The 26,729-nt window shown below is 44.1% G+C and overlaps 1 protein-coding gene across 1 annotated transcript; it reads left to right on the plus strand.

Annotated features, from left to right (window-relative positions):
• The first annotated feature begins 417 nt into the window (after window positions 1-417).
• Window positions 418-26,729, plus strand: PVALB (parvalbumin). The gene is made up of 5 exons (XM_069968869.1): window positions 418-516; window positions 13,459-13,532; window positions 16,678-16,810; window positions 24,397-24,506; window positions 26,534-26,729. The coding sequence occupies exons 2-5, from the start codon at window positions 13,472-13,474 to the stop codon at window positions 26,560-26,562; spliced, it is 333 nt and encodes a 110-aa protein (XP_069824970.1). The 5' UTR covers window positions 418-516; window positions 13,459-13,471; the 3' UTR covers window positions 26,563-26,729.

A 26,729-nucleotide genomic window follows, 5' to 3' on the forward strand; every position in this document is an offset into this window, starting at 1 on the left:
GGCTTTCCTCCACCTTTCTTGGATCCTGTAGACATCTGACCTATTCGCTGGCACACTTACCAAGCATCTAGATGGGACTTGGATAGGAGCCCTCAATCTTCTGTCTGTTTAAGTCTTGTAAATGTAGCTCAAGCAGAAGAAAGTCAGCAAATGCATTGAGTTTAGGGGTGCGGACAAATAAACAGGGACACCCCCTACCCCCAACCTTAAGATTTCAGATGCTTTGTCTCTTTACCAGTACTCCTTCATCCTTTGGCCTCGAAGCCCAAGTCCAGGATCTGAGCCCCTGCCAGGCGTATTAATAGAGTTTCTTGATGAGTTACTTGTCAATAAACCTGATCCCTTTCCTGCTGTCTCAGGGTATCTGACACCAAGGGACCTAGATGCTGAGGGGGAGAGGATGGACCTTCCCAAAATAGAACAGATGGAGAAAGTATTTAAGAGGGAATCCCTTCTTAGGAGCACCTCACCGTTGCCTTATCTCAGCCCTTCCCACGGATCCTGATCCATCCCCAAGTGAGTACAAGGGGAGGAGGCTATGGGTAGCAGAGACTGGACGTACAGTAAGAGAGGATTCATTGCACTGGGACATGTTTAGGTGTCAGTGCACATTTGTCAGGACTAGCTTTGAAACCATTGGCTTTGGTGGAAGGACATGATAACTCATATGTAGCATAATATGAGGCACGTCTGTATGAATCACATTTGCATTGGCAATTTGCTACTATTAGGTTTTTACTATTTTGTTATCATAGTAATTTACAGCCTGATATTTGCAATTTGCATGGAGCATTGAGTGCTTTACCTAGAGTTTTGGCCCAGTTCTGCGAGGTCAGACATTAAGAGAGATAGATCATGGACTCTCTTCTGTAATGTTGTAATGATGTGAACCTTCTCTCATCTTATAGATAAGGTAAGAAATGTACCGCTACTTCCTGACCGTGATCTAAGAGCCACAAGATATCTCACTGATCATAGGCATCGGTTACACATCACAGTGTATGGCTGGCTACAGTACACATCCTTATGCACATACAAATGTAGCCTTATAACCTATTACATACCAAGATGCAGCAAGCTTTAACTTGACAATTAATATACACCACTTGTTGCATTGTAGTATGTAACATGATAAGCGCCAGGTCCTATATCATAGTATTCAAGATTTGAAATACCAAGTTAAAGTTTGCTACCTATATATATGAGCTATACATAGGACCATTCGCCTGCAATGCATACATAAGATATAAGAGTTCAGGAATAGAGGATGCAGAATTGTTTTGCTGCATGGTGAAAGTTTCCTATTAAGTAGTACAAAACGCTATGTTGATGCACTTTACAGAATATCATGCGCTCAGTTGAATCTAATCTTAAATGGCAATTGCAAACGCTTCAGATGTATAATGCATGAAGAATATCTATACACTCATTCTGTAATGGACATCAATAAATCTTCATGTGTCTTTATGCATCTAACGCTATATATGAGCAAGTGGACATGTGAAGCCGGTTGCGGCTACGGTAACATTACATAATGCAGACGGTGCTCGTGTTTCCTTTAATAAATGTCAACATGTTCCATTCTGTAAGTCGGGTTAATGGATCCCTATGGGGTGGAAAAATGTGGACTCAGCAAAGGCATTTAATTAATGACTAGAAGCTTTAACTAGCTCCGGCGGATCGTTGGTAATAACATTATGCGTCTACTAGGTTTGTTTGATGCACAATGATAACAAGAGATAGGCTAAAACTATCAGGAGTAAATGAGGGTGACAGATGGGACGGTCAAGGAGATGGATGAGGAACGTTTGGTGTTAGCGAGTAGAGGATTGGAGCTGTAAGTCTGGCCTAAATATGGGCAAAAAATTGTTTAACTCTATATCTGGCAGCCATAAAGTTGTTGGAATTCAAGAAGTTTTGGGTCTGCCAAAAACTGGGGACTAGTGTTATACTTGGGGGGCACTAAATGGGTTTGATTACTCTCTAGAGGAAAACTCAACCTTTAGTCGTATACTTCATTTGCTACTAGACGTTCAAATAGAACCTGTGTCCATTATTGGCCACCAGTAATACAATAAACACTGACCTAATGGTCTCATATATGGTCAGTGGCAACTCTGGTGGACTCTTTAAGCATTACCTTAAAGGAGAAGTCCAGCGTTTTCTAAAGCCCGGCATCCTGCAAGGGCAGGGGGGAAATTGACCACAATTACTAACTTACCTCTCCTCGTGCCCTTGGTGAGTTGGGGGACCAGCCTTTAGAACCCTCACTGGGCTCCGGGATCTCCAAGGTGTCCACGTCACTACATGAGCGATGGTCTAGCCACTTAGCCAGTCAGTGACTGCAGCAGGACACCACTCCAGTTACCGGTTGAGCGGCCAGTTCAGCAGCCAGGGCGGGACTTTTCCCCCCGAGTCATGACGTCATCACAACCTGGGGGAAAATGACTTCTGGCGGGGGGGTCCTGCGGAGAGGTAAGTTAGTAATTGTGATCAATTTGCCCCCTGCCGGATGCCAGGTTTTAGAAAACGCCGGACTTCTCCTTTAAAGAGGTGGACTCTTTAAGCATTAGCCATTGGATGGGGTTGTTTTTGCAGCATGCACATGGATTTCTCTAGAAACCCTTCAGATAAATGAGACTAATGTAAAGATTTCTGCAGTGTGTGTATATGCCCTTACAATTCAGCAGTATATCCAGACATTGAGAAGGACCTACCTGTTAAGGTGGCCATACACTTTTAGTAGCCGTCGGCTGACTTTTTATTCAGCTGACAGCTGTCTCTCCCTATCTCCTCATACACGTGAATGTTTGGCATGGCTCAATGTTAATGTGTTCTCTATGGAGACAGGAGGGTAAGCCACAGCCAAACAGCTCTGGTTGCAGCATACCTCTTCGATTGGTTTATATCCAACATGCCCGACTCTTCTCTCCCCCCACACATCTGTTGGGGGAGAGTCAAAGACCATTATACACCATAGTCACCAGTTTTAGTCCACTCTCATCTAAATGGTAGGGGGATCTTTAAGTAACCAATGATAAACCCAGTCTATATAAAGTAGATACTTCTACATGAACTTGGCTTCCAGTATCTTAAAAGGGTTGTCCAGGAATTTAAAAAGTTAAACCTGCAGTCAAAATTGTTAGGAAATAAAACAAAAAGCAATGAGACACTGATTTTCCAGAAGTCCCCATCTATCCCCACCTCTGCAGCCAATCACTGGCCTCAATGGTCACGTGCCATTCATTTTATAACCATTGTGATTATTATCATATATGAGTGATTGGCTACAACAGTCAATGGGAGTACGGCCCATTCCAGAACTATAAACTGAGGAGCATTGACAGTGCAGTGGCACCGGATTACTTCAGTATTATTGGTGGATAACTAAAAATCTTCACCCACTTTTTGTTTTCTAGTTATTACCAGTTCACTAACTACACTAACTAGTGTTAGGGATTCCTAAGTAATAACCTTCTTAAAGCCATATTTCTTGCAAAATGTGGATATTAAGATGTGAATGCAATTAAAGGGGAGTTCTAACCTTGCATGGAGGTTAGACTTTAGTGAGAGTTGTGTAAACAGCATATCCCCATGACTAGTGAATTTGCTGAAAGTTCAGGTTCTCATGAACGAGAATGATCAGCATTTGAATCCAGCATCTTCGAGAAGGTGGATGCCGCCCAAGGACTGCCTGAAAAACATGGATACAGCCATTGGTTGTATCCATGTTTGTGAGGCAGTGTTCTGGCTGCATCCACCTTCTCCAGGAAGCGTGATTGAAATGCCGATCATTCTCGTTGCTAAAAAAACTGAATTTTAGGCACGATAGCTCATCTCTAACCACGAGATATGCTGAATACAAGCAGAATTTAAGCCCTCATTGACTTCTATAGGATTCCTCTAGCAGAATCCACCCAAAGAATTGACATGTCAATTCTTTGGGTGGGTTCAGACTACGGAATCCGCACAGATAAATTCCGTTGCTAGTATGCACTCACGGCCGTGCACCTCTCTGCATGTGCCATAAACACCATTCTATGCACGGGCGGCTTCCGCATTCCACCCGAAAAAATTGACATATCAATTCTTTCATCGAAAAGCGGAATCAGCCCGCCCATAGAATGGTGTCTATAGAGCTGGCGGAAAGGCGCACGGCCGTGAGCGCGTACTAGCAACGGAATCCGACGGAATTTATCCTCGCGGACTCCGCAGTCTGAGCCCACCCTTTGGCCCAGTTCACACAGAGCAAAACAGGCAGAATTTCGAGCGTAATCCGCATCAATTTTCCACCCATTCCTTTAGAAATTCTGCCTAAAAAATAGCTTCAGATTGATTTCCCATTGATTTCAATGGGATTTCCGCTGTACTGTTCACACTGCAGAATTGCGTGGAATTCCGCATGGAAAATCCTGCCGCGGATGCGCTTTCCCTCCAAAAAATTTAACATGTCAATTCTTTGGGTGGATTCCGCTAGACGGATCCCATTGAAAATCAATGGAGATTTAGTTTTATTTGTAAATATTCATCGCTGAATTTAAAAAGGATTTTACACTGAACAAAACAGGCAGAATTGAAGAGGAAAGTTTACTGACTGAAATTCTGGCGTACTGATTTCGCGCGTAATTCAGAGCTATTTCCACGCAATTTCGGTGCGGAAATTGCTCAGAATTACGCACTAAATAAGTACGCCAGAATTTCAGTCAGTAAACTTTCCTCTTAAATTCTGCCTGTTTTGCTCAGTGGAAACTAGGCCTTTGGGCGGAAAGCGGATCTGCAGCAGAAAACTCTGCTCGGAAATTCTGCAGTGTCAACAAGAGAACGGAAATCCTATTGAACACAATGGGACTTTGCTCTGTTTCAAAGCTGAAATAAGAGAAAATTCAATTCCTCGTCTATTCCTCACCTATTCCTCAGTGTGTCCATACCCTACCTCCAGTAACATCCATTGCCCATAGGCTCCCATTGAAAAAAAAAAAGCATAGTATGCCTTATATAGTTTCTCTATGGAATAATATTCTGTTGTAGACAGCAGAGAATGTATAATAAAGTATCCCATTCGCGCTGAGGTCAGAAGGACACTCCTTTGGTCTCTGTGGGGTGAATCGCGGCCTTCGGATACATACACCGCTAACACAGCAAGAAAGCAGAATAAATTTATATCAGCGAGGCTATAAAGATTAACACTGGACAAAGAGTTAATAGTAATCTGCTTGCCATGCAGAAGTGATGTGGCATTTTGAGTGATCTTATTCCATAGCTGGGAACGCTAGCTCGCCGATCTATTCTCCCTCTAGCTGGAATAGTTAAATGCCATCTTTTTATCAATAGGATTAATGAGGACTGCATTGTACGTTATATACTACTGCTATTAGTGCCACCAAATGCTGCACCAGATACAATCCCTGGAGCACCGCACCCTTCCCAACATCTACTTTTATGTCATTAATATCTATGACAACTGTGATGTGACTAAAAGCAGTCGTCCTTAAATTAAATATGGAGTCAGAAAAAATGTAATTATTTTTTAACCCTTTACAACAGAGGTTGGTAACGTTTGCCGTTCAACCCTATTACTGGCAGAAGAGCATCTAATGGATTGCCCCCATGTAATAAGAATATATGCAGTATATGGATGCAGTATGCTCTAAAGATGGGCTATTGCAGTTGTGATTTTAAGGGGTTATCCAGCAAAAAATATGTTTCTTTCAAATCAACTGGTTTCAGAAAGTTATATAGATTTGTAATTTTCTTCTATTTAAAAATCTTAAGTCTTACCATACTTAGCAGCTGCTGTATGTCCTGCAGGAAGTGGTGTTTTCTTTTTAGTCGGACACAGTGCTCTCTGCTGCCATCTCTGTCTGAGACAGGAACTGTCCAGAGCAGTAGCAAATCCCCATAGAAAACATCTACTGCTCTGGACAATTCCTGTCTCAGACAGAGATGGCAGCAGAGAGCAGGGAATGTCATACTGAAAAGAAAGTAACACTTCCTGCAGGACATACAGCAGCTAATAGAAGTAAAAGTAAATAGAAGTAAATTACAAGTCTACATAACTTTCTGAAACCAGTTGATTTAAAAGAAAAAGATTTTTTTGCGCGATAACCCCTTTAACCCTTGTATAAATATTAAATCAGCATAATGTGTAGGCCTTGTATCCAAGCTCTTATGATAGTGGATTAACTGCATAGAAGACCGGCCTGAAGTGATACATAGCTGAAACAGGTGGTAGTTTTTGGCTGATTAAGCCCAATAAAGATTCCTGAGAGTGTTCTACGATTGGTCACAAACCATCTCGTGAATTGATTTTACATTTAGTTATAGCTCTGTCCGCAGTTTTCTTGACAAGGACAAAAAGTTTTTCCCGAAACTATAAAACACAGGGAAGACTAAGACCACTCTGGGACCAACAAGTTGGCCAAGTTAAAGACGCTGTGTTAGTCAACTGGACATGTATAAATGGTATGGGCATGACCGCTGTCCTACTAATGCAACCTCTTAAAGGTAGCTATGCTGTAAGTCCATAAAAGAGCCATGAAACATGACTAGGGTTATTAGTAATCTGTATCAGGATTATTGCCTCATGTCAGTACATAGCAGGGTGCTGGCTGGCTGCTTGAGAGGCCATACCTCCCAACTTTTGCTGAGAGGAAAGAGGGACAGTCACGGCAATGTGCCACGCCCCTATAGCCACCCCTCCCCATAACCACGCCCCCATAGCCACACCCCCATATCCACGTCACCTATTACCATTATACTACTATACAAGATGCTGGGAAAGCTGGGTGACCTCCATTATACTGACTACCATAAAAGATGCTGGGAAAGCTGGGTGACCGCCATTATACTGACTACTATACAAGATGCTGGGAAAGCTGGGTGACCTTCATTATATTACTATACAAGATGCTGGGAACGCTTGGTGACCTCCATTATAATGACTACTATACAAGATGGTAGGAAAGCTTGGTGACCTCATTATACAAGATGGTCGGAAAGCCGAGTGACCTTCATTATACTACTATACAAGATGCTGGGAAAGCTGGGTGAACTCCATTATACTGCCTACCATACAAGATGCTGAGAAAGCTGGGTGACCGCCATTATACTGACTACTATACAAGATGCTGGGAAAGCTGGGTGACCTCCATTATACTGACTATGAGATACTGGGAAAGCTGGGTAACCTCCATTATACTGACTATGAGATACTGGGAAAGCTGGGTGACCTGCATTATACTGACTATGAGATACTGGGAAAGATGGGTGACCTCCATTATACTGACTATGAGATACTGGGAAAGCTGGGTAACCTCCATTATACTGACTATGAGATACTGGGAAAATTGGGTGACCCCCATTATACTGACTATGAGATACTGGGAAAGCTGGGTGACCTCCATTATACTCACTTCAATAGATGATGCTGGAAAGCTGGGTGACCTCCATTATACTCACTTCAATAGATGATGCTGGAAAGCTGGGTGACCCCCATTAAACTCACTTCAATAGATGATGCTGGAAAGCTGGGTGATCTAACAGTCCGTGATAAGAGTTACTATACCTCCCGCGGGTTACATCGGGGGCGGGGCTTATCAACTGGGGGCGGGCTTCCTGGGAGACACTGGGACCGTCCGTAAGTGTAAGTGTGCCCCCAGCCCTGGACCATTCCTCCCCCACCCTACACACCCATTACCTCCATCTGTAGTGTGGCCCGTGCTCCCTTGCCTCCAGCAGCTCTGCCCGGGGAGACACTTGTCGGCCAGATACCAGCCTCAGTGCCTCCTCAGCTCCCCCACAGATAGAGCCTGCAGCAACAGCACGTGTACTGCGGTGACCGGGTCACACAGGAAGCAGCTACAGCCCGGGCACCGCAGCACACTGTCTCCTCCATCCACATCACACCAGCCCCCGCACTGCCACAGGGTACACAGGGCGACAGTTACAGCTCCTTCACTCTGCCGCTCCGCACCAGATCCCACAGGATCCGGCGGCTCCGGCTGGGGAGAGGTGCGCGGCAGCGGGACACATCGGGGCTGTACCGGGACGGCGGGACATGACCCCAAAATCGGGACCGTCCCGCCAGATCCGGGACAGTTGGGAGGTATGAGAGGCCTTGGGAGGTCACGGATCTTGGTACTGCTTCGCCTTGTAAAGACCGTCAGCTTACAGTACCTTTCCTAGGGAGCACTGCCTAGCTTTTAAGACTCCCTACACCAGCTGGTGGTCTTTACTAGGGGAAACATTATCCTCCCAGACCAATGACATGGATAGTAGCCTGTTCCACTGACAACTTCAACTAAGGGCCAACTATTGGACTCCATTTTCTCTATGGGGCCTCATAAGCCACTGGGCCCTCCCATACGACTGCTAAGTTTGGCCCTGCAGCAAATAACTAGCAAGCGTCCTTTTACATGGCCTGAAACTACGCCACACAGTGGCGGACATATCACTTGTGCAGCCTGTTCAGCTGCACAGGGGCCCAGGCCAACAGAGGGACCCTCCAAGTTTGGACTCTGAGCCACAGCCTAGTGGGCCCCTCAACTGCCCGGGCCCTGCTGCATAGGTGACATGTATAGTCCATCCACCCAAGTACCAGGCGCCTGATCCCATACCCTGCCATCCGTGGCCCGTCAGTGCCAAGATGCCAGCAGCCGCAGCCTTTCCCACTTACCGCACTCGTTTATTGGATATGTTATCCATGACCGACCGTAACGGTGCAACACTCCTGCCTGCCTCGGGACGCGTGCACCAGTGATGTCACCTGGTGGTCGTACATTGGCACTTGTGGAATTGGGTATTCTGATGACCTGGAGGACCACTGGGGGGTCAGGTGGGGTATTGTGTGTGGGGATGGGGGTCAGCCAGGATGGGTAGAGTGTGGGTAAGGGGGGCAGCCAGGAATGTGGTGGCATGTCTTGCTTATGGGGGGGGGGGGGGGGCAGGCAATTTTTTTTGCACAGGGGCCCTATGCTGTCCGCCCCTGATGCCACAAGTGAGTGTTAATCCATAAGACTGGCTGTTATTTGGAAAGCCATCAGTGGCCGATCCACACAAATGAATTGTGTAGCTGGATTGCTACTGCGGCCTACTAACTTCATCATAGTCTCCTGCACATTTCCGTTTATATCTCAGAATAATCAGCATGGGTAAAAGGTCCCGAAGCCAAGTATACATTCTCATCATATACAACTGGGAGGGTCAATATATATACATTTAAATAAGAGAAGATTTCTATTTGTCTTAAAGGGAAACTGTCACCTTGAGAATTCAGTCCAATCTGCAGGCATCATGTAATAGAGCAGGAGGAGCTGAGTAGATTGATACGTAATTTTGTGGGTATTTTTTCTGGGATAACTTATGATTTATTCATTGATATCTCTACTCATTTTGTGCTAGTCAAGTAGGCGGTGACTACTCAGTGATTGATAGATACTGTTCATAAACAGAGCTGAGTGGGACCACCCACATGACTTTTTAGCTCAACATGAAAAGAGATTTATACAAATAAATGACACGTTTTCCCAGAAATATCCCCACATAACTATATATCGCTCTGCTCAGCTCCTACTGCTCTATAACATGTTAGGGCTGCATTTTCAATGTAACAGGTTCCCTTTAAACACTTTATATATAGATATCTGAGGTGAAATCATGAGGGCTGTAAAATACTGCTCCCTCACACCTTGCCAAGTACTAGAGGTATTAGACATAACAGGATACATGAGATAGAGCAGAGGGTTAGATAGGGTCTATACTGCTGCTAATACTCCATAAATACACAGCTCACGTCCCAGGTGCCAGTATCCTCAGCCAGAGGAAGAGCGATGCCAACAGAGAATACGGGAGGGGGTAGGCCGGATACAGTTACTAGTAAGGCTGGATTCATAGCACCCGGTGCCCTGCACTGTCAGCAAGTTGTTACAGAGGAGAATTCATCTTGGCAGACACAATGAGACCCTTAGCATCCCTCCCCGGCTGGAATCATATTTTTGCCACAAAGGAATTGGTCTCGGCTCATCCAGGCGATGATCAGCACTTGTGTATTTCATGGACAATCCTGACATTAAAGTGAAGCGTCAATGCGTTTCCCACTATGTGCGTCACACTTAGTTAGTAATCTGATCAGTGTCTCCGCCAGTCAGGGAAATGTCACTAAGGCTGTAACGATTTTTTTTTTTTTTTTTTTTTCTTATACCGCACTTTGCACCTGCATCACTTATTTCCTGTCAAGAAGAAGAAACCAGTCAGATAAACCTCATCATGTCATAGTCAGGAAACTGAAAATCCCCTGGAATAATGGAATCTTTAGCTTCTCAAAAAGAAACAGGCTGACAATCATGGAAACCCGTTTGCTTAGAGACGCTGAAGCCAAAAGTGTATTTAGGTTTTTACAGCGTGGCATGGTGCCCAGGGTTACACTGCTGCATCCATTTCATGGTGTTACTATGGGACATTTCCTTATATATCGAGGCCAAAATCTTGTTTTTCATGACTGCATTGTATCCGTATGACTTTATGTTTGAACTAGGCAATCTGCACTTAAAGGGGTTTACCTACTATTAGAGGGGTTGTCCAACTATCCCACATGCTAGGGTGGAAATTCATGGTTGCAGGGGTCTGGAATAACAACAATCTGGAATAAGGTGGCAGTCACGGGCTGACAATGTATGATGTGGCAGTCTCGGAGACCCAGGACCCTTGTTTTTGAGACATTAGGCAACCTGCAGTTAAACCCCCTTGATCATGTAGTTTATCCCCTATTCAATGGATAGGGGATGTTTTGTTAGTGGGTGTTGGTGAGACTACCCCTCTAAACACTATGGGGGAGATTTATCAAACTGGTGTAAAGTAGAATTATTTTAGTTGCCCCTAGCAACCAATCAGATTAAGCTTTCCATTTCTCACAGATTCTTTGAAAAATGAAAGGTGGAATCTGATTGGTTGCTAGGGGCAACTAAGACAATTCTACTTAACACCAGTTTGATAAATCTCCCCCTATGTAGTCATGGAAAGCATAGCATATTTTCAATTGAAACTATTTGTAATGGTGCCTTCACACGTACCAGATCCGCAGCGGATTTCACGCTGCAAGCTTTTGGCGAAATCCGCTGCGGATCCTGGTATAGTGAAGTTCTGTGGGGTCACATAATCGCAGCGGAATTTTTATTCTGCTGAGGATATGTGACCGGACCCCTTAAACGCCCGGCCGCAGCCACGGCCCCGAGCATACATTACCTGCTCGGCGCCGCAGCTGTGCGAAGCTCCCGGCTCCCCATGCTCCTCATCAGCCAATCAGTGCACGGCAGCGTGTAATCCACTGCGGATCCCGTACGTGTGAAGCTACCCTAAAAAAAAAATTCTCCTCCCCCATGTTGTTCTCTTTATTCTCTGCCTAATTCTTATTGGCTGACCTGCACAATAGCACAAATCACTCTGCTAAACAAGTGCAAGAGGATCTATGATGGTACTGAGCTACTGAGCATGTGTGACCAATGCCACAATAGGTGGACTTTCTGAGAAGAAAATTCAAAATAGAAGGTGGCGCCATGTATATAAAGTACGTCTAGGTACAGCAGCATTTTTATTATTTTAATTGATTTTTTTTTGTGTGTGTGATCTGAGCAGAGCATTGCTTTTATCCCCCAAACACCTTTCTACAAAGCTCGTCAAGAAGAGATGCTGCACACGCTGGGCAGTCAGGCTCCACCTGATCGCTCAATGTGGGCAAAGTCTCTCTAACCCGAAACTTTGTGTAAGTGGAAGACCAATTAGACTTTAGGCCTTGGCCCAGAAGCCTCAAAATCACCTTTTTCTGCCCGGTTTCCATAAACCAAGCCTCTTTTGAAGTCCGGCTCACCCCGTCTGGACTATTTGTGAATAGTGTTTGGCTACCTAATAATGAAGAGGCCCCAAAGCATTTGTTGCCTCCATTGGTTTTTTTGGACTTGTTGGTCTTCATGGAGTATTCCAATCTCATATAAGATCATAATATTTCATTAGGCTAAGCCATAACTTTACAATTAGTGAGGGGCCAACATCTGGGACCCCCACCAATTCTGAAAATAACAGGCTGCAGAGCTTTTCCCTGCAGAGCAGCACTCCCGGCCACCTAACTATGCAGGCAATTGCAGCTAGCCCAATTCACTTGGAGCTATGCAACTATGCAGCCCCTTCCTTCTCATCTCCCAGAAATTGGATCCTATCTATTAATATGCCATCACTTTGTGAGATGGGGCTAACCCTTTAAACATCGCTATATATATGGGGGTCCATCAGGGGGTCCTTATTACCATGCTCACTGGGTGCTCTTATGCCACTTGCTTCTTGAAGTGCTGAGAGTTCTTGGTCACTAGAATGCTGCAAAGTCATTGTCATTTGGCCTCCCTGAAATGAGCCTTTATTATATGCAACGAACAGTCTCTTAGCATGCAAGAAGCAAAGCATAGTAAGTGTGAGATGCATTGGCTGAAGTGCATTACCTGAAATCTAGGACACAGGCCCTGATGTCCTTAAGCAAAAGGCAAGCGCCGAAGTGTCTCGAGGAATTAACGCCAGGGTCAGGCCATCTGACATTTATAAAATACATAGGATTTCAATGTACATAGTCATTTTAATTAAATCTATGTAGCTGAGGAATGTCCCAGGCCACCCAGTTACTGGATATATCCAAGGCTGCAGGAGTATTCGCCTCACCTGGCATTAGGCACTGAGCTGCAATGCAGGTACAGCTATAATAAACAATATGTCATCCTTTATAATAATGGTCTATAACCATAAGCCGAGTGCAGGGACGGAGGAGGGGCCGGAGGAGGGGCCACATGATTGACAGACGGGCCAAGGGGGTTAACTGTTTAAAACTCCCATATGCTTATTATAGATATTTTTTCTATTATTAAAGCCTTGCATGCTACCTGAAGCCATTTCTAAAGGGACACATACTGGCGTGCTGTGGGCATGCAGAGTTTTGGAAGAATAAAAGCAAATTGAGGAACGGCTGTGCCAGTGGTGGATTATATGCAGTATAATAAAGCATAGTCATGCTAGTCGAGGCTTTACTGCAAAATTAAGCACCAAGTAAGACTAATCAATGTAAAGAGAATTCTCCGCCGCGCTTTGATGTAACTGCAGGAAGAAAATGATTTATGCTAAGAGCATACATCTATAGGAGGCTGAAATAGCATTAACCCTCTTGTTCCCATCCGCAGGGTACCTGAATGCTTATGGCTTTCCTTATACGCAGAACATAATGTGACTTTGGTAAATTCTCAGGTGACTGGCACATTGCCCCGTGGCTTTCAGCCAGCAGTTTCACCCTCAGCTAGCCACCCCCCCTTAGTACTCTGTCACTGGAGTTTGCGTGCCTGCAAGCAGCCGCAGTCAGGTCGGCTGCCCCCTCGGAAGTGATGAGTCCAGCAGAACATACCCTGCCTCTCAGTCTGTCCCATTCTCTTGCAGATCCAGAGCCGCAATGTCTATGACTGATGTACTCGCTGCTGCTGATATCTCTAAGGCTGTGGGGGCCTTTTCAGGTAGGAGAAGTTCGACTGTGTGTGTATGCTTGGGAGGAATTAAAACTTATTTTGCTGATAAAGTCATCTTAAATCTGGGAATTTACAAGGGTGTGAATTATAAAGGGACAACTACCTTCACTATGTAAAAGTTTAAAAAAAAAGTCTTTAATGCCCAATGTCCTTTTTCTATTACTAGATTTTATATACTTTGTATGACTTTTATATATGACTTTTATTTGAAAAATTTAAAGATACTCTAAAAGGAGCTGTGACCTTGTTCAACCCTTACAAAGCTTTATAGCCCAAGCTGTGCATCCCTTCCTCTGGTCCCCTCCCAGCCTCAATCTTCTCTTCTTATCTCCTCTATCTTCTCCTGCCTGCCCGCCTGTCCATCCTCCTCTTCTTCTTCTTTTTGTGACCATCTCTCCATCTGTCCTTCACCACAGTTATGTCTGTATAAATCTGCAGAAAGTGAGTCGTAAGAGCCTGTTCGCTCCAAAGGAACATCTGATTAACATCTTTATATCACAGAAAACTGCAGCCTGAGGGACACCGAGCCGTATTGTTCCCTGAAAGCAATTAAAGATGAAATGATGCCGGCGTCATATCCAGCCCGGATTATGATACGCCGTAAATTGTGTCATATAAAAAAAAACTGCTCCTCCTCATGTAATCTAGAGTATGTCATTTAAAGCTATACTTTATTAAGTGCAGCTGGCAATGGTCCAATGGAGAGAATGCGGAATTACTAGGCAGCAAAATGATACGTGAAAAGGAAAAGTCATACTATATTACTCGATAGTTAATCGTAATTTTATAGAAACAACGTCTTTGTGACTGTCCATTGGGTAACACATAGGATCCCCCATCCGCACCCCTTTATTAGTCAGACCTAGTGCGTCAAACCCAATGGACACCCATTGACCTATGGACCGTTTGCGCATGGTGGCACCCCTGCTTGGAAACGTTGGTCCCAGGGTTCTAAGTAATATCAAAATCTCTTTAATTAAGGCGTTTTTTCCATTTCCATCAGCCAAGACTAATCCTTTTAAGGCAGCCATTTACATTAGAGAGGAGGACGTTGATGGTTGAATAACGATTCCACCGATGCCGTCATACACAGTTTAGTCCGCATTGACCATTATAGTCCCTTAAGCAAGCCATAAATTATAAGCCATACAGGATGAATAGTCTTTCGGAGAACAATCTTTCAAGGAACGTCTTTTCCTAGATATGATATTTCCCGAACTAAAGATCTTTCATAAGCAGCTGAATTCCTTCCAGATGATTAAAATCATTCAGGGTTAAATTTTACCCAGTGCACCTTGGTTATGGTTAGAATCGGCTATTTTCATTAACTTCGGTTTCTTGCAGGGATGGGGAACCTTTGGTCCTCCGGCTGTTGCAAAACTACAATTCCCATCATGCCTGGACAGCCACAGCTTCGGCTGTCCAGGTATGATGGGAATTGTAGTTTTGCAACAGCTTGAGAGATGAAGGTTCCCTACTAGAGATGAGCAAACCGGGTTCGGGTTCGAGTGCATCCAAACTCGAACGATCAGCATTTGATTAGCGGGGGCTGCTAAACTTGGATAAAGCTCTAACATTGTCTGGAAAACATGGATACAGCCAATGACTATATCCATGTTTTCCACATAGCCTTATGGCTTTATCCAACTTCCGCAGCCACCGCTAATCAAATGCCCAAAGTTCAGGTTCGGATCGACTCGAGCATGCTCCAGGTTCGCTCATCTCTATTCCCTACCCATTGGTCTAATGAGTATGAGTGACAGATCTATGATGATAATCCTGGACAATCCTCACTATATCATTAACAATTCATCATGATGTGTATAGATAGATTTACTGGGGCAAAAGAGACCAACAAAACTATAGAAAAGAACTTAAAAACATAAAAAGTGGTGGGCAGATACAGTGTTTAAAGTGACTCTGTACCCACAATCTGACCCCCCAAACCACTTGTACCTTCAGATAGCTGCTTTTAATCCAAGGTCTGTCCTGCGGTCCGTTTGGCAGGTGATGCAGTTATTGTCATAAAAAACTACTTTTAAAATTGCAGCCCTGTGCCCTATCTCCCCTCCGTCCCTCCTCCCCACCCTCTTCATCATTAGGAATGCCACTGGAATATTTACTTCTGTTTGAACATTGCACAGGTATCTTAAAGATCCAGCCCATGTGCTGTGGTAACACAGGTGGGGAATAGGAAGCAATCTGCCTGGAGCATTCCTAATGATGAGGAGGGTGGGGAGGAAGAACGGAGGGGGTGGTGCAAAGTAAGGGCTCAGATACTTTGCACCACCAATAACTGCATCACCTGCTGAACGGACGGCAGGACAGATCTTGGATTAAAAGCAGCTATCCAAAGGTACAAGTGGTTTTTTATTGGGGGGGGGGGGGGCAAATTGTGGGTACAGAGTCGCTTTAATGTAGATGATCACACAAAGGATTACAACAATAAACATACATTAGGAGACTAGTCATTGTTATGCTGAGGTCATAAGCCAAGGATGGGGAACTTTTGGCCCTCCAGCTGTTGCAAAACTACAATCCCCAAAGACTGATGGGAATTGTAGTTTTTCAACAGCTGAAGGGCCAAAGGCACATGTACATACTCACCTTTATGTTCTATGTGCTAACACATCTTCTGATATTGCGAACTAGTTTTATAGGATCATTTAAAGGGGTACTCCGGTAAAAACAAATTTAAATTAACTGGTGCCAGAAAGTTATATAGAATTATAAATTAGCTCTCTGCTGCCACCTCTGTCCATGTCAGGAACTGTCCAGGGCAGGAGAGGTTTTCTATGGGGATTTGCTACTGCTCTGGACAGTTCCTGTCACAGACAGAGGTGGCAGCAGAGTGCACAGTGTCAGACTACTTTCTGAAGGTCATACAGCAGCTGATAAGTACCGGAAGACTTGAGATTTTTAAATACAAGTAAGGATATATCTGTATAACTTAGTGATGCCAGTAAGTTCTTTTCTCTGGAGTACCCCTTTAAGGCATTGCTTTACATCTAATGTACATTGAATGCCATTTGTCGATAACTAAAGTAATATGGAAACTGTATAAGGTTTGCTGACTGACCAGCAAGATAACATTTTTTCATTCACCAATAAACTTTCTTATATTTCAATCCAGCTGCTGATTCTTTCAACCACAAGAAATTCTTTGAGATGGTCGGCCTAAAAGCCAAGAGTAAAGGGGACATGGAGAAAGTTTTCAAAATCCTGGATCAAGATGCCAGTGGGTTCATAGAGGAAGACGAGCTCTCGTGAGTTAATGGACATGTTTCTGCTGGATGCAATGCAACTATCTTTTTCCATTTTCAGAAACCATAAGCTATAAGTAGGCACAAATGTACAATCCTTCAGAAAAGCAAATGGATAGGAAGTGTACGTTAGCTTATAGATAGAGCGATGCCTACACACCAGCACATATGCCTTGATTGGTTCATTAAATTAAAATGAGTGATGCTATTTCTGTATACTCTGCTGCTTACAACTTCACAGTTTTTTTCCTTAAAGGGGTATTCTAGAGACTTTGAGGGAGATTTATCGAGCTGGCATAAAGTAGAATTGTCTTAGTTGCCCCTAGCAGCCAATCAGATTCCACCTTTCATTTTTTAAGAACCTTTGAGGAATGAAACATGGAATCTGATTGGTTGCTAGGGGCAACTAAGACAATTCTACTGTACACCAGCTTGATAAATCTTCCCCTTTGTATTTTTATTTGCAGAGCTCAGGGTGGGCATCTATTGCTATTGTAACAGTGCTGATCCCCACTGCAGAGAACTTCCTGCTTTCCTCTCAATACATAGTAAGTGCCTGCTCAGCTAATCACTGTTTGAGGCAGGTCACTGCTAAGGCCAGTGATTGGTTGAGTGGATATCTTCTATGTGTCCATAAGGGACTAGGTAGATCTCAGAATAGCATGGGATTGGTAACAGGTGAGTATGTGTTTTTTTTTTTTTAGCTCACTCAAAACTCTCTGTTAATTGAAAAATGTGTTCTCTGGACAAAACCTTTAATTTTAATAGACTACAATGGGGAGAACTAAGAGCACAAGTTTTGTTTTTTCTCTCTTTTACCTGTTCTAGCCTAGTTTAACAGTGCACTTTTCCCTTTCTCTAGGTAGTGGAGGTTTCTCCATTATCAAATATATATATGTATATATATATATATATATATATATATATATATATATATATATATACATACAGTATATACACATCTTAATGTCAATGCAGTACTCCTCTTGAATCTTACACCAATTCTGCATTAAGCTACCTCAAATTCACTTTCCTATATATTTGGATTCAGATGCCAATCTAAGGTGTATGGGGCCAGCCTGAACAACCATGGAAAAGTTATGGAATCATAGCCAACCCCTTTGTTCAGAGAGGAAAAAGCCGCAGCTAGAGTTCTCAAGCTACGACTTACCTCTCTCCATAGACAACACAGGAACGCTTGGCCTGAATTAAAGGAAGAGGATTGAATTAAAGGAAAAGTCCGGCCAAAATTTTTATTAAAGTATTGTATTCCCCCCCCCCCAAAAGTTATACAAATCGCCAATATACACTTATGACGGGAAATGCTTATAAAGTGCTTTTCTCTCTGCACTTACTACTGCATCAAGGCTTCACTTCCTGGATAACATGGTGATGTCACTTCCTGGATAACGCAAAAGAACACTGCAGAGACACCATCACATGTCTCGACGTCAGTGAACTAGCCAGACCTTCCCTCCGGGAAGGAACAACCAAGCCAAAGCGTTCTCCAGTCAAGGAAACCACCTCAGCAAGGTATCCATCCACAGACAGCTGTTTCGGGGTTTTTGCCCCTCATCAGTGTGGAGTAGGTTTCTGGCTAGTGGGAGCAATGACTAGTAAGTGCATGCAAAAGGACGCTGGTTGACCTCAGGGAGATCAACCAAAACACCGCAGAGACACCATCACATGTCTCAACGTCAGTGTATTCTAGAACATTGCCCCCTGGGAAATCGAATATGCAAAAGAACACTGCAGAGACACCATCACATGTCTCGACGTCAGTGAACTAGCCAGACCTTCCCTCCGGGAAGGAACAACCAAGCCAAAGCGTTCTCCAGTCAAGGAAACCACTTCAGCAAGGTATCCATCCACAGACAGCTGTTTCGGGGTTTTTGCCCCTCATCAGTGTGGAGTAGGTTTCTGGCTAGTGGGAGCAATGACTAGTAAGTGCATGCAAAAGGACGCTGGTTGACCTCAGGGAGATCAACCAAAACACCGCAGAGACACCATCACATGTCTCAACGTCAGTGTATTCTAGAACATTGCCCCCTGGGAAATCGAATATGCAAAAGAACACTGCAGAGACACCATCACATGTCTCGACGTCAGTGAACTAGCCAGACCTTCCCTCCGGGAAGGAACAACCAAGCCAAAGCGTTCTCCAGTCAAGGAAACCACCTCAGCAAGGTATCCATCCACAGACAGCTGTTTCGGGGTTTTTGCCCCTCATCAGTGTGGAGTAGGTTTCTGGCTAGTGGGAGCAATGACTAGTAAGTGCATGCAAAAGGACGCTGGTTGACCTCAGGGAGATCAACCAAAACACCGCAGAGACACCATCACATGTCTCAACGTCAGTGTATTCTAGAACATTGCCCCCTGGGAAATCGAATATGCAAAAGAACACTGCAGAGACACCATCACATGTCTCGACGTCAGTGAACTAGCCAGACCTTCCCTCCGGGAAGGAACAACCAAGCCAAAGCGTTCTCCAGTCAAGGAAACCACCTCAGCAAGGTATCCATCCACAGACAGCTGTTTCGGGGTTTTTGCCCCTCATCAGTGTGGAGTAGGTTTCTGGCTAGTGGGAGCAATGACTAGTAAGTGCATGCAAAAGGACGCTGGTTGACCTCAGGGAGATCAACCAAAACACCGCAGAGACACCATCACATGTCTCAACGTCAGTGTATTCTAGAACATTGCCCCCTGGGAAATCGAATATGCAAAAGAAAACTGCAGAGACACCATCACATGTCTCGACGTCAGTGAACTAGCCAGACCTTCCCTCCGGGAAGGAACAACCAAGCCAAAGCGTTCTCCAGTCAAGGAAACCACCTCAGCAAGGTATCCATCCACAGACAGCTGTTTCAGGGTTTTTGCCCCTCATCAGTGTGGAGTAGGTTTCTGGCTAGTGGGAGCAATGACTAGTAAGTGCATGCAAAAGGACGCTGGTTGACCTCAGGGAGATCAACCAAAACACCGCAGAGACACCATCACATGTCTCAACGTCAGTGTATTCTAGAACATTGCCCCCTGGGAAATCGAATATGCAAAAGAACACTGCAGAGACACCATCACATGTCTCGACGTCGTCGAGACATGTGATGGTGTCTCTGCAGTGTTCTTTTGCATATTCGATTTCCCAGGGGGCAATGTTCTAGAATACACTGACGTTGAGACATGTGATGGTGTCTCTGCGGTGTTTTGGTTGATCTCCCTGAGGTCAACCAGCGTCCTTTTGCATGCACTTACTAGTCATTGCTCCCACTAGCCAGAAACCTACTCCACACTGATGAGGGCAAAAACCCCGAAACAGCTGTCTGTGGATGGATACCTTGCTGAGGTGGTTTCCTTGACTGGAGAACGCTTTGGCTTGGTTGTTCCTTCCCGGAGGGAAGGTCTGGCTAGTTCACTGACGTCGAGACATGTGATGGTGTCTCTGCAGTGTTCTTTTGCATATTCGATTTCCCAGGGGGCAATGTTCTAGAATACACTGACGTTGAGACATGTGATCGTGTCTCTGCGGTGTTTTGGTTGATCTCCCTGAGGTCAACCAGCGTCCTTTTGCATGCACTTACTAGTCATTGCTCCCACTAGCCAGAAACCTACTCCACACTGATGAGGGGCAAAAACCCCGAAACAGCTGTCTGTGGATGGATACCTTGCTGAGGTGGTTTCCTTGACTGGAGAACGCTTTGGCTTGGTCGTTCCTTCCCGGAGGGAAGGTCTGGCTAGTTCACTGACGTCGAGACATGTGATGGTGTCTCTGCAGTGTTCTTTTGCATATTCGATTTCCCAGGGGGCAATGTTCTAGAATACACTGACGTTGAGACATGTGATCGTGTCTCTGCGGTGTTTTGGTTGATCTCCCTGAGGTCAACCAGCGTCCTTTTGCATGCACTTACTAGTCATTGCTCCCACTAGCCAGAAACCTACTCCACACTGATGAGGGGCAAAAACCCCGAAACAGCTGTCTGTGGATGGATACCTTGCTGAGGTGGTTTCCTTGACTGGAGAACGCTTTGGCTTGGTTGTTCCTTCCCGGAGGGAAGGTCTGGCTAGTTCACTGACGTCGAGACATGTGATGGTGTCTCTGCAGTGTTCTTTTGCATATTCGATTTCCCAGGGGGCAATGTTCTAGAATACACTGACGTTGAGACATGTGATGGTGTCTCTGCGGTGTTTTGGTTGATCTCCCTGAGGTCAACCAGCGTCCTTTTGCATGCACTTACTAGTCATTGCTCCCACTAGCCAGAAACCTACTCCACACTGATGAGGGGCAAAAACCCCGAAACAGCTGTCTGTGGATGGATACCTTGCTGAGGTGGTTTCCTTGACTGGAGAACGCTTTGGCTTGGTTGTTCCTTCCCGGAGGGAAGGTCTGGCTAGTTCACTGACGTCGAGACATGTGATGGTGTCTCTGCAGTGTTCTTTTGCATATTCGATTTCCCAGGGGGCAATGTTCTAGAATACACTGACGTTGAGACATGTGATGGTGTCTCTGCGGTGTTTTGGTTGATCTCCCTGAGGTCAACCAGCGTCCTTTTGCACTTCCTGGATAACATGATGATGTCACAACCCGACTCCCAGAGCTGTGCATGCTGTGGCTGCTGGAGAGGATGATGGCAGGGGACACTGAGGGACACAGGGCACTGGAGGGACACTGAGCATTTCCCTGCCATCATCCTCTCTCGCAGTCAAAGCCCGCACAGCTCTGGGAGTCGGGTCGTCACATCACCATTTTATCCAGGAAGGGACATCACCATTTTATCCAGGAAGTGACATCACCATGTTATCCAGGAAGTGAAGCCTTGATGCAGTAGTAAGTGTAGGGAAAAAAGCACTTTATAAGCATTTCCCGTAATAAGTGTATATTGATAATTTGTATAAATTTTGGGGGACAATACAATACTTTAATAAAAATTTTCACCGGACTTCTCCTTTAACCCCTTAACGACATCGGGCGTAAATTTACGCCCTGATGCCGGTAAGGAAGTTCAGAGCGGGGCCGCGCGGCGACCCCGCTCTGAACCGCGCCGGTCCCGGGTGCCGCGAGTAGCTCGGGACCGTAGGTATTAGCGGGCACGGTCCGATCGCCGTGCCCGCTAATACAGTAATCAGATGCAGCTGTCAACCATGACAGCTGCATCCGATTACCGGATTCAGCTGTTCCCTGGGGTCTAGTGGAGGAGATCGCTCCTCCGGGATGTTATCCCGGAGGAGCGATCTCCGTAACTGAAGCCGGCCGGGGACGCGTCCAAGATGGCGCCGTCCTCGGCTCGGCACTCGTTTGTTTCCGGCTGCAGCAGCCGAAAGCAAACGAGTGCCTATCTCATGGATCTCTGCAGCATATCTATGCTGCAGAGATCTCAATGAGAGATCAGAGCACTTATACTAGAAGTCCCCCAGGGGGGCTTCTAGTATAAGTGTAAAATAAAAAAAAAGTGTTGTTAATAGTAAAAAGCCCCCTCCCCTAATAAAAGTCTGAATCACCCCCCTTTTCCCAGGTTATAAATAAAAGTAAATAAATAAATACATAAACAAACATGTTTGCTATCGCCGCGTGCGTAATCGCCCGAACTATTAATTAATCACATTCCTGATCTCACACGGTAAACGGCGTCAGCGCAAAAAAATCCCAAAGTGCAAAATTGCGCATTTTTGGTCGCATCAAATCCAGAAAAATTGTAATAAAAAGCGATCAAAAAGTTGTATATGCGCAATCAAGGTACCGATAGAAAGTAAACATCATGGCGCAAAAAATGACACCTGACACAGCCCCATAGACCAAAGGATAAAAGCGCTATAAGCCTGGGAATGGAGCGATTTTAAGTGACGTATATTTGTTGACAATGGTTTAAATTTTTTACAGGCCATCCGATACAATATAAGTTATACATGTTACATATCGTTTTAATCGTAACGACTTGAGGAACATATATAACAAGTCAGTTTTACCCCAGGGCGAATGGCGTAAAAACACATTTCCCCCAAATAAACAAAATGCGTTTTTTTTTTCAATTTCCCCACACTTTGAATTTTTTTCTGGTTTCGCAGTGTACTTTATGCAAAAATTCAGCCTGTCATTGCAAAGTACAATTAGTGATGCAAAAAATAAGGGCTCATGTGGGTCGCTAGGTGGAAAAATGCAACTGCTATGGCCTTTTAAGCACAAGGAGGAAAAAACGAAAACGCAAAAATCGAAATTGACTCTGTCCTTAAAGGGTTAAGGGTGGCGAAACAGCCTCAAAAATTCCTTGGAATATGGTGTAAAGCAGGAACAATCCATGGAGGTCGCACCTCGCAGCTGATAGGATCTGCTGTTAACATGTTGCCAGGTGATGTTGTCCATTCCTTTAAGGGTCAGAGATGTTTGGGCAACACAAGGAAGGCCTAAACAAAATTAGGCAGGTGATATCACCATTATGGCTGTTAACATCTCAAGGAGGACTGCTCCCCCATAATAATAGTAAGGAATAAAGAATGAAAAAAAAATCATCTGAATATAAGAATATATTAGAACAAAAAGAATATAAACCAGCATATTAAGTCGTCTACCAAATGGAGACGTCTTAGGTCTGGTGGAAAAAGAATGTTTTCCAATCAACTGGTGTCAGAAAGCTGTAAAAATCTGTAAATTGCTTCTAATAAAAAAATCTCAATCCTTACTTATCAGCTCCTGTATGTCCTACAGGAAGTGGTGTATTGTAAAGGGACATTCTGGCGATCACCCCTTTAATTACAGAGGTCAGAGCTTCCAGTAATTGGCCGAAATACGCTTGAACCCACAACAATGTCCCATACCCAAGGTCTTCTTCACACACTGTTCTCTTATCAGCAAGATACTATCTATACCAGTGCTTCTCAAACTGTGAGGCGCCCCCTAGTTGTTGGTGAGGCCCAGCTGTGGAGCCAGATTTCACAAAAGTAACTATGATCTGCACAGTCCTTTTGCTGTTTGCAAAAATCTCCACTTTAGCTACATTATTAATTTATTTTGTACTTGCTTTATTAGTATATAGAGCTTGGGAGATGGGTGAAAGGGTAGCCCTAGCATTATTTTCAGCTTTTAAATGGACTTTCATCACAGATGGTGAGGCCCAGGCTCCCTCTTGGTCAGTCTGTTGAGGCCCAGGCATTGCCTTGGTTTGTTAGATGAGGCTCCAGTAGAAACATTTTCAGAAGCACTGATCTATACTATATAAGATGTCACATAGAATAAAACATCAATATTCCTTAACCTGCTTAAACACCTCAAATATTTGTCCGCGTTATGAGAACTCCTATGATTAGTTCACATTGTCCACATGGTACCTAGAGTGGCAATAATCCAGTGGTCTACTGCCCATAGATTTTTACTTACTATGTAACACAACCACTATATAACTAAGCACCTTTATGGAAGAATTGTCAGGCCTAAAGATAAAAACTTAAAATTTACTACTAATCCCAAATATAAGTGATAACAAATCTTCTATAAAGGTCATACTGTGTATATTGGTATATATAGCTTCACAATTCAAACAGATGAAGAATACTTTACCACCTTTTTAGTACTACACATGTTTGATCATTTATTCCTATTCTTCTAGTCTTATACTGAAAGGTTTCTCCGCTGAGGGCAGAGCTCTCTCTGCCAAGGAAACAAAGGACCTTCTAAATGCTGGTGACAAAGATGGAGATGGCAAAATCGGCATAGATGGTAAGTGTGGGTTGATATAACAAAGTCTCTTTAAAGTGTCACTGTCGTTAAAATGTTTATTGCAGAAATCAATAGTCCAGGCGATTTTAAGAAACTTTGTAATTGGGTTTATTAGCCGAAAAATGAATTTTTATCATGAAAAAGCAGTTTGAAGCTCTCCCCCCGTCTTCATGGTTTTCCTATGGAGAGAGAAAGTAAAGGCAGCAAAACAGGACAACAAAGAGTTAATTTACATTCACATTACTGGGCTCTCTCCTCTGACAGTCACCACTGACCTCTCTGATCTCTGAATAGCACTGTGAATAGCTCCCCCACTGAGTAATCCTTTGTTCTCTGTTCTCTGCTGCCCGCTAATCACGCTCCTTCCCCCTCCCCCCTCCCCTCTTTATAGACCAGACAGATCCAACTGATGAAAAAACAGTCGAGATTTCCTGATTCTGAGGAGTGGATGACAGAAAGGAGAGGAGGGGGGACCTGGGAAAAGGCTTTTTACATTCAGATAATGGCATATTTGGCTAATAAACCCAATTACAAAGTTTCTAAAAATCGCCTGGACTATTGATTTCTGCAAAAATAAATTTAACGACAGTGACACTTTAAGAGAAGAGATAGGGAACCTTTGGCACTCTAGCTGTTGCAAAACTACTATTCCCTAAATATCACAACTCCCCCCTTACAGTGTTCTAGTATTATAATACTGCAATACAATGTAGTACCATAACTCACTAAGGAGGCATCAGCTACACTGGGTTTATGTTGCTTTTAGTGTTTATAATAATTCCTTTATTTATATTGCACTAACATATTCTGCAACACTCTTATGACTCTCATCCTCTGTCCCTCTGTCATTGGGGCTGACAGCCAGAGTGAATTGGTGCACTGAGGTCGGTAGTTCCACCCCCAGGGCACCAAATCACCTCATTTACATATTAATATATTAATAACATAGAAAACAGGGCTGGGGAAGGGGGGGGGGATGGAAGGTACGAAAATTACCTTTATCCTAAGCATCCCGTACGCTATGGGAAAATCATGGAGTCTTCTCACCTGCTGTAAGCTTTCCATTAACATATAAAGTTTATGACATATAAGGGGTATATGACAATAAAACCTATGTTTACCTTTGTTGCCTTCATTATCTCAACTTCTTGTCTAGTGTATGCCCTATAGCCGACTTTCTGTTCCTGTCATACACTCTATTTAGGAAATTATCCAATACTCTCTCTCCCATTACACCTTCTTTACTGTTACTCCACTTAGTTACTGTTACTGTTACTTAGAAAATACACAGCTACTTTCTAGCAAAAACAGCGCCACCCCTGTCCCCAGGTTGTGTGCGGTATTACAATTCAGATCCATTTATTGCAAAACCATAACCAAACTGAAGACAAGAGTGGTGCTGTTTCTTGAAGAAAGCAGCCATGATTTTCTAAGCCTGTATAACCCCAAGTTATTGAACAATTTACAAAGTATGCCGATTGCCTGGAAGTGAATGAGTAAACTGGTCCGCGAGCATTCATCGGCTCCAACAACAAACATTACTCAATATGAGATACTCACTCTGTGGAGCTCTAAATCATCCTTCTCCATTCTAATTCCAATAATTCTTTGAGATGTATTTGATCTGCATTATACGTCTTAATCGATCAACATCCATTACGGATGTTATTAATTTAGGGACAGGCCCGGGAGAAGACAGGCCGAGATTCCTCCTGATGCAGCATCATAGAGCGTTTAGCATAGTAAACATCTCGGCTATAAATCTGTCCCCCTCCATATATGTAGCAATAATAAATAGTCAGATTATTCTAAAGATCCCACAATGAGCGGGACACGTCGAGGTTCATCAGTTTAATTGCCTCCATAGTTATGTAGTATATGATTGCTTTACCTTGGAGCAGGACTATAAAACAGACATAGGATGATAAGGAAAGACGGTAACTTATCGCACCCATCACTTGGGCGCGTTTGTCTTTGCTTTGTGTTCCTTTCCTCGGACTGATGTATTCTTGTCTCTGTTCACACAGAGTTTGTAACCTTGGTGGCCGAATGCTAAGCAAGAGAAGCTCGGTGGTTCATTTAGCGAAGCCTTTCCCCTCCTTGGACACCAATTTATTTATTGCTCCCGTTTTATACACCTCTGGTCCCTGCCTATTGGATCTCCGTGCTGGAACAAAGAATAACACAATGCAATAAAGGGCAAAAACATCTCAGAAAGTACAA

The sequence above is a fragment of the Dendropsophus ebraccatus genome, chromosome 4 (genome assembly GCF_027789765.1).
Source record: "Dendropsophus ebraccatus isolate aDenEbr1 chromosome 4, aDenEbr1.pat, whole genome shotgun sequence".
Classification (NCBI taxonomy): domain Eukaryota; kingdom Metazoa; phylum Chordata; class Amphibia; order Anura; family Hylidae; genus Dendropsophus; species Dendropsophus ebraccatus.

What these genes read in the sequence shown, in the direction of transcription:
- PVALB (XM_069968869.1), top strand. Translation starts at nt 13,472, where the DNA reads ATGTCTATGACTGATGTACTCGCTGCTGCTGATATCTCTAAGGCTGTG. An exon ending in ATAGAGGAAGACGAGCTCTC is followed by an intron (nt 16,811 to 24,396) that starts GTGAGTTAATGG and finishes CTATTCTTCTAG; the next exon opens with TCTTATACTGAAAGGTTTCT. An exon ending in TGGCAAAATCGGCATAGATG is followed by an intron (nt 24,507 to 26,533) that starts GTAAGTGTGGGT and finishes CTGTTCACACAG; the next exon opens with AGTTTGTAACCTTGGTGGCC.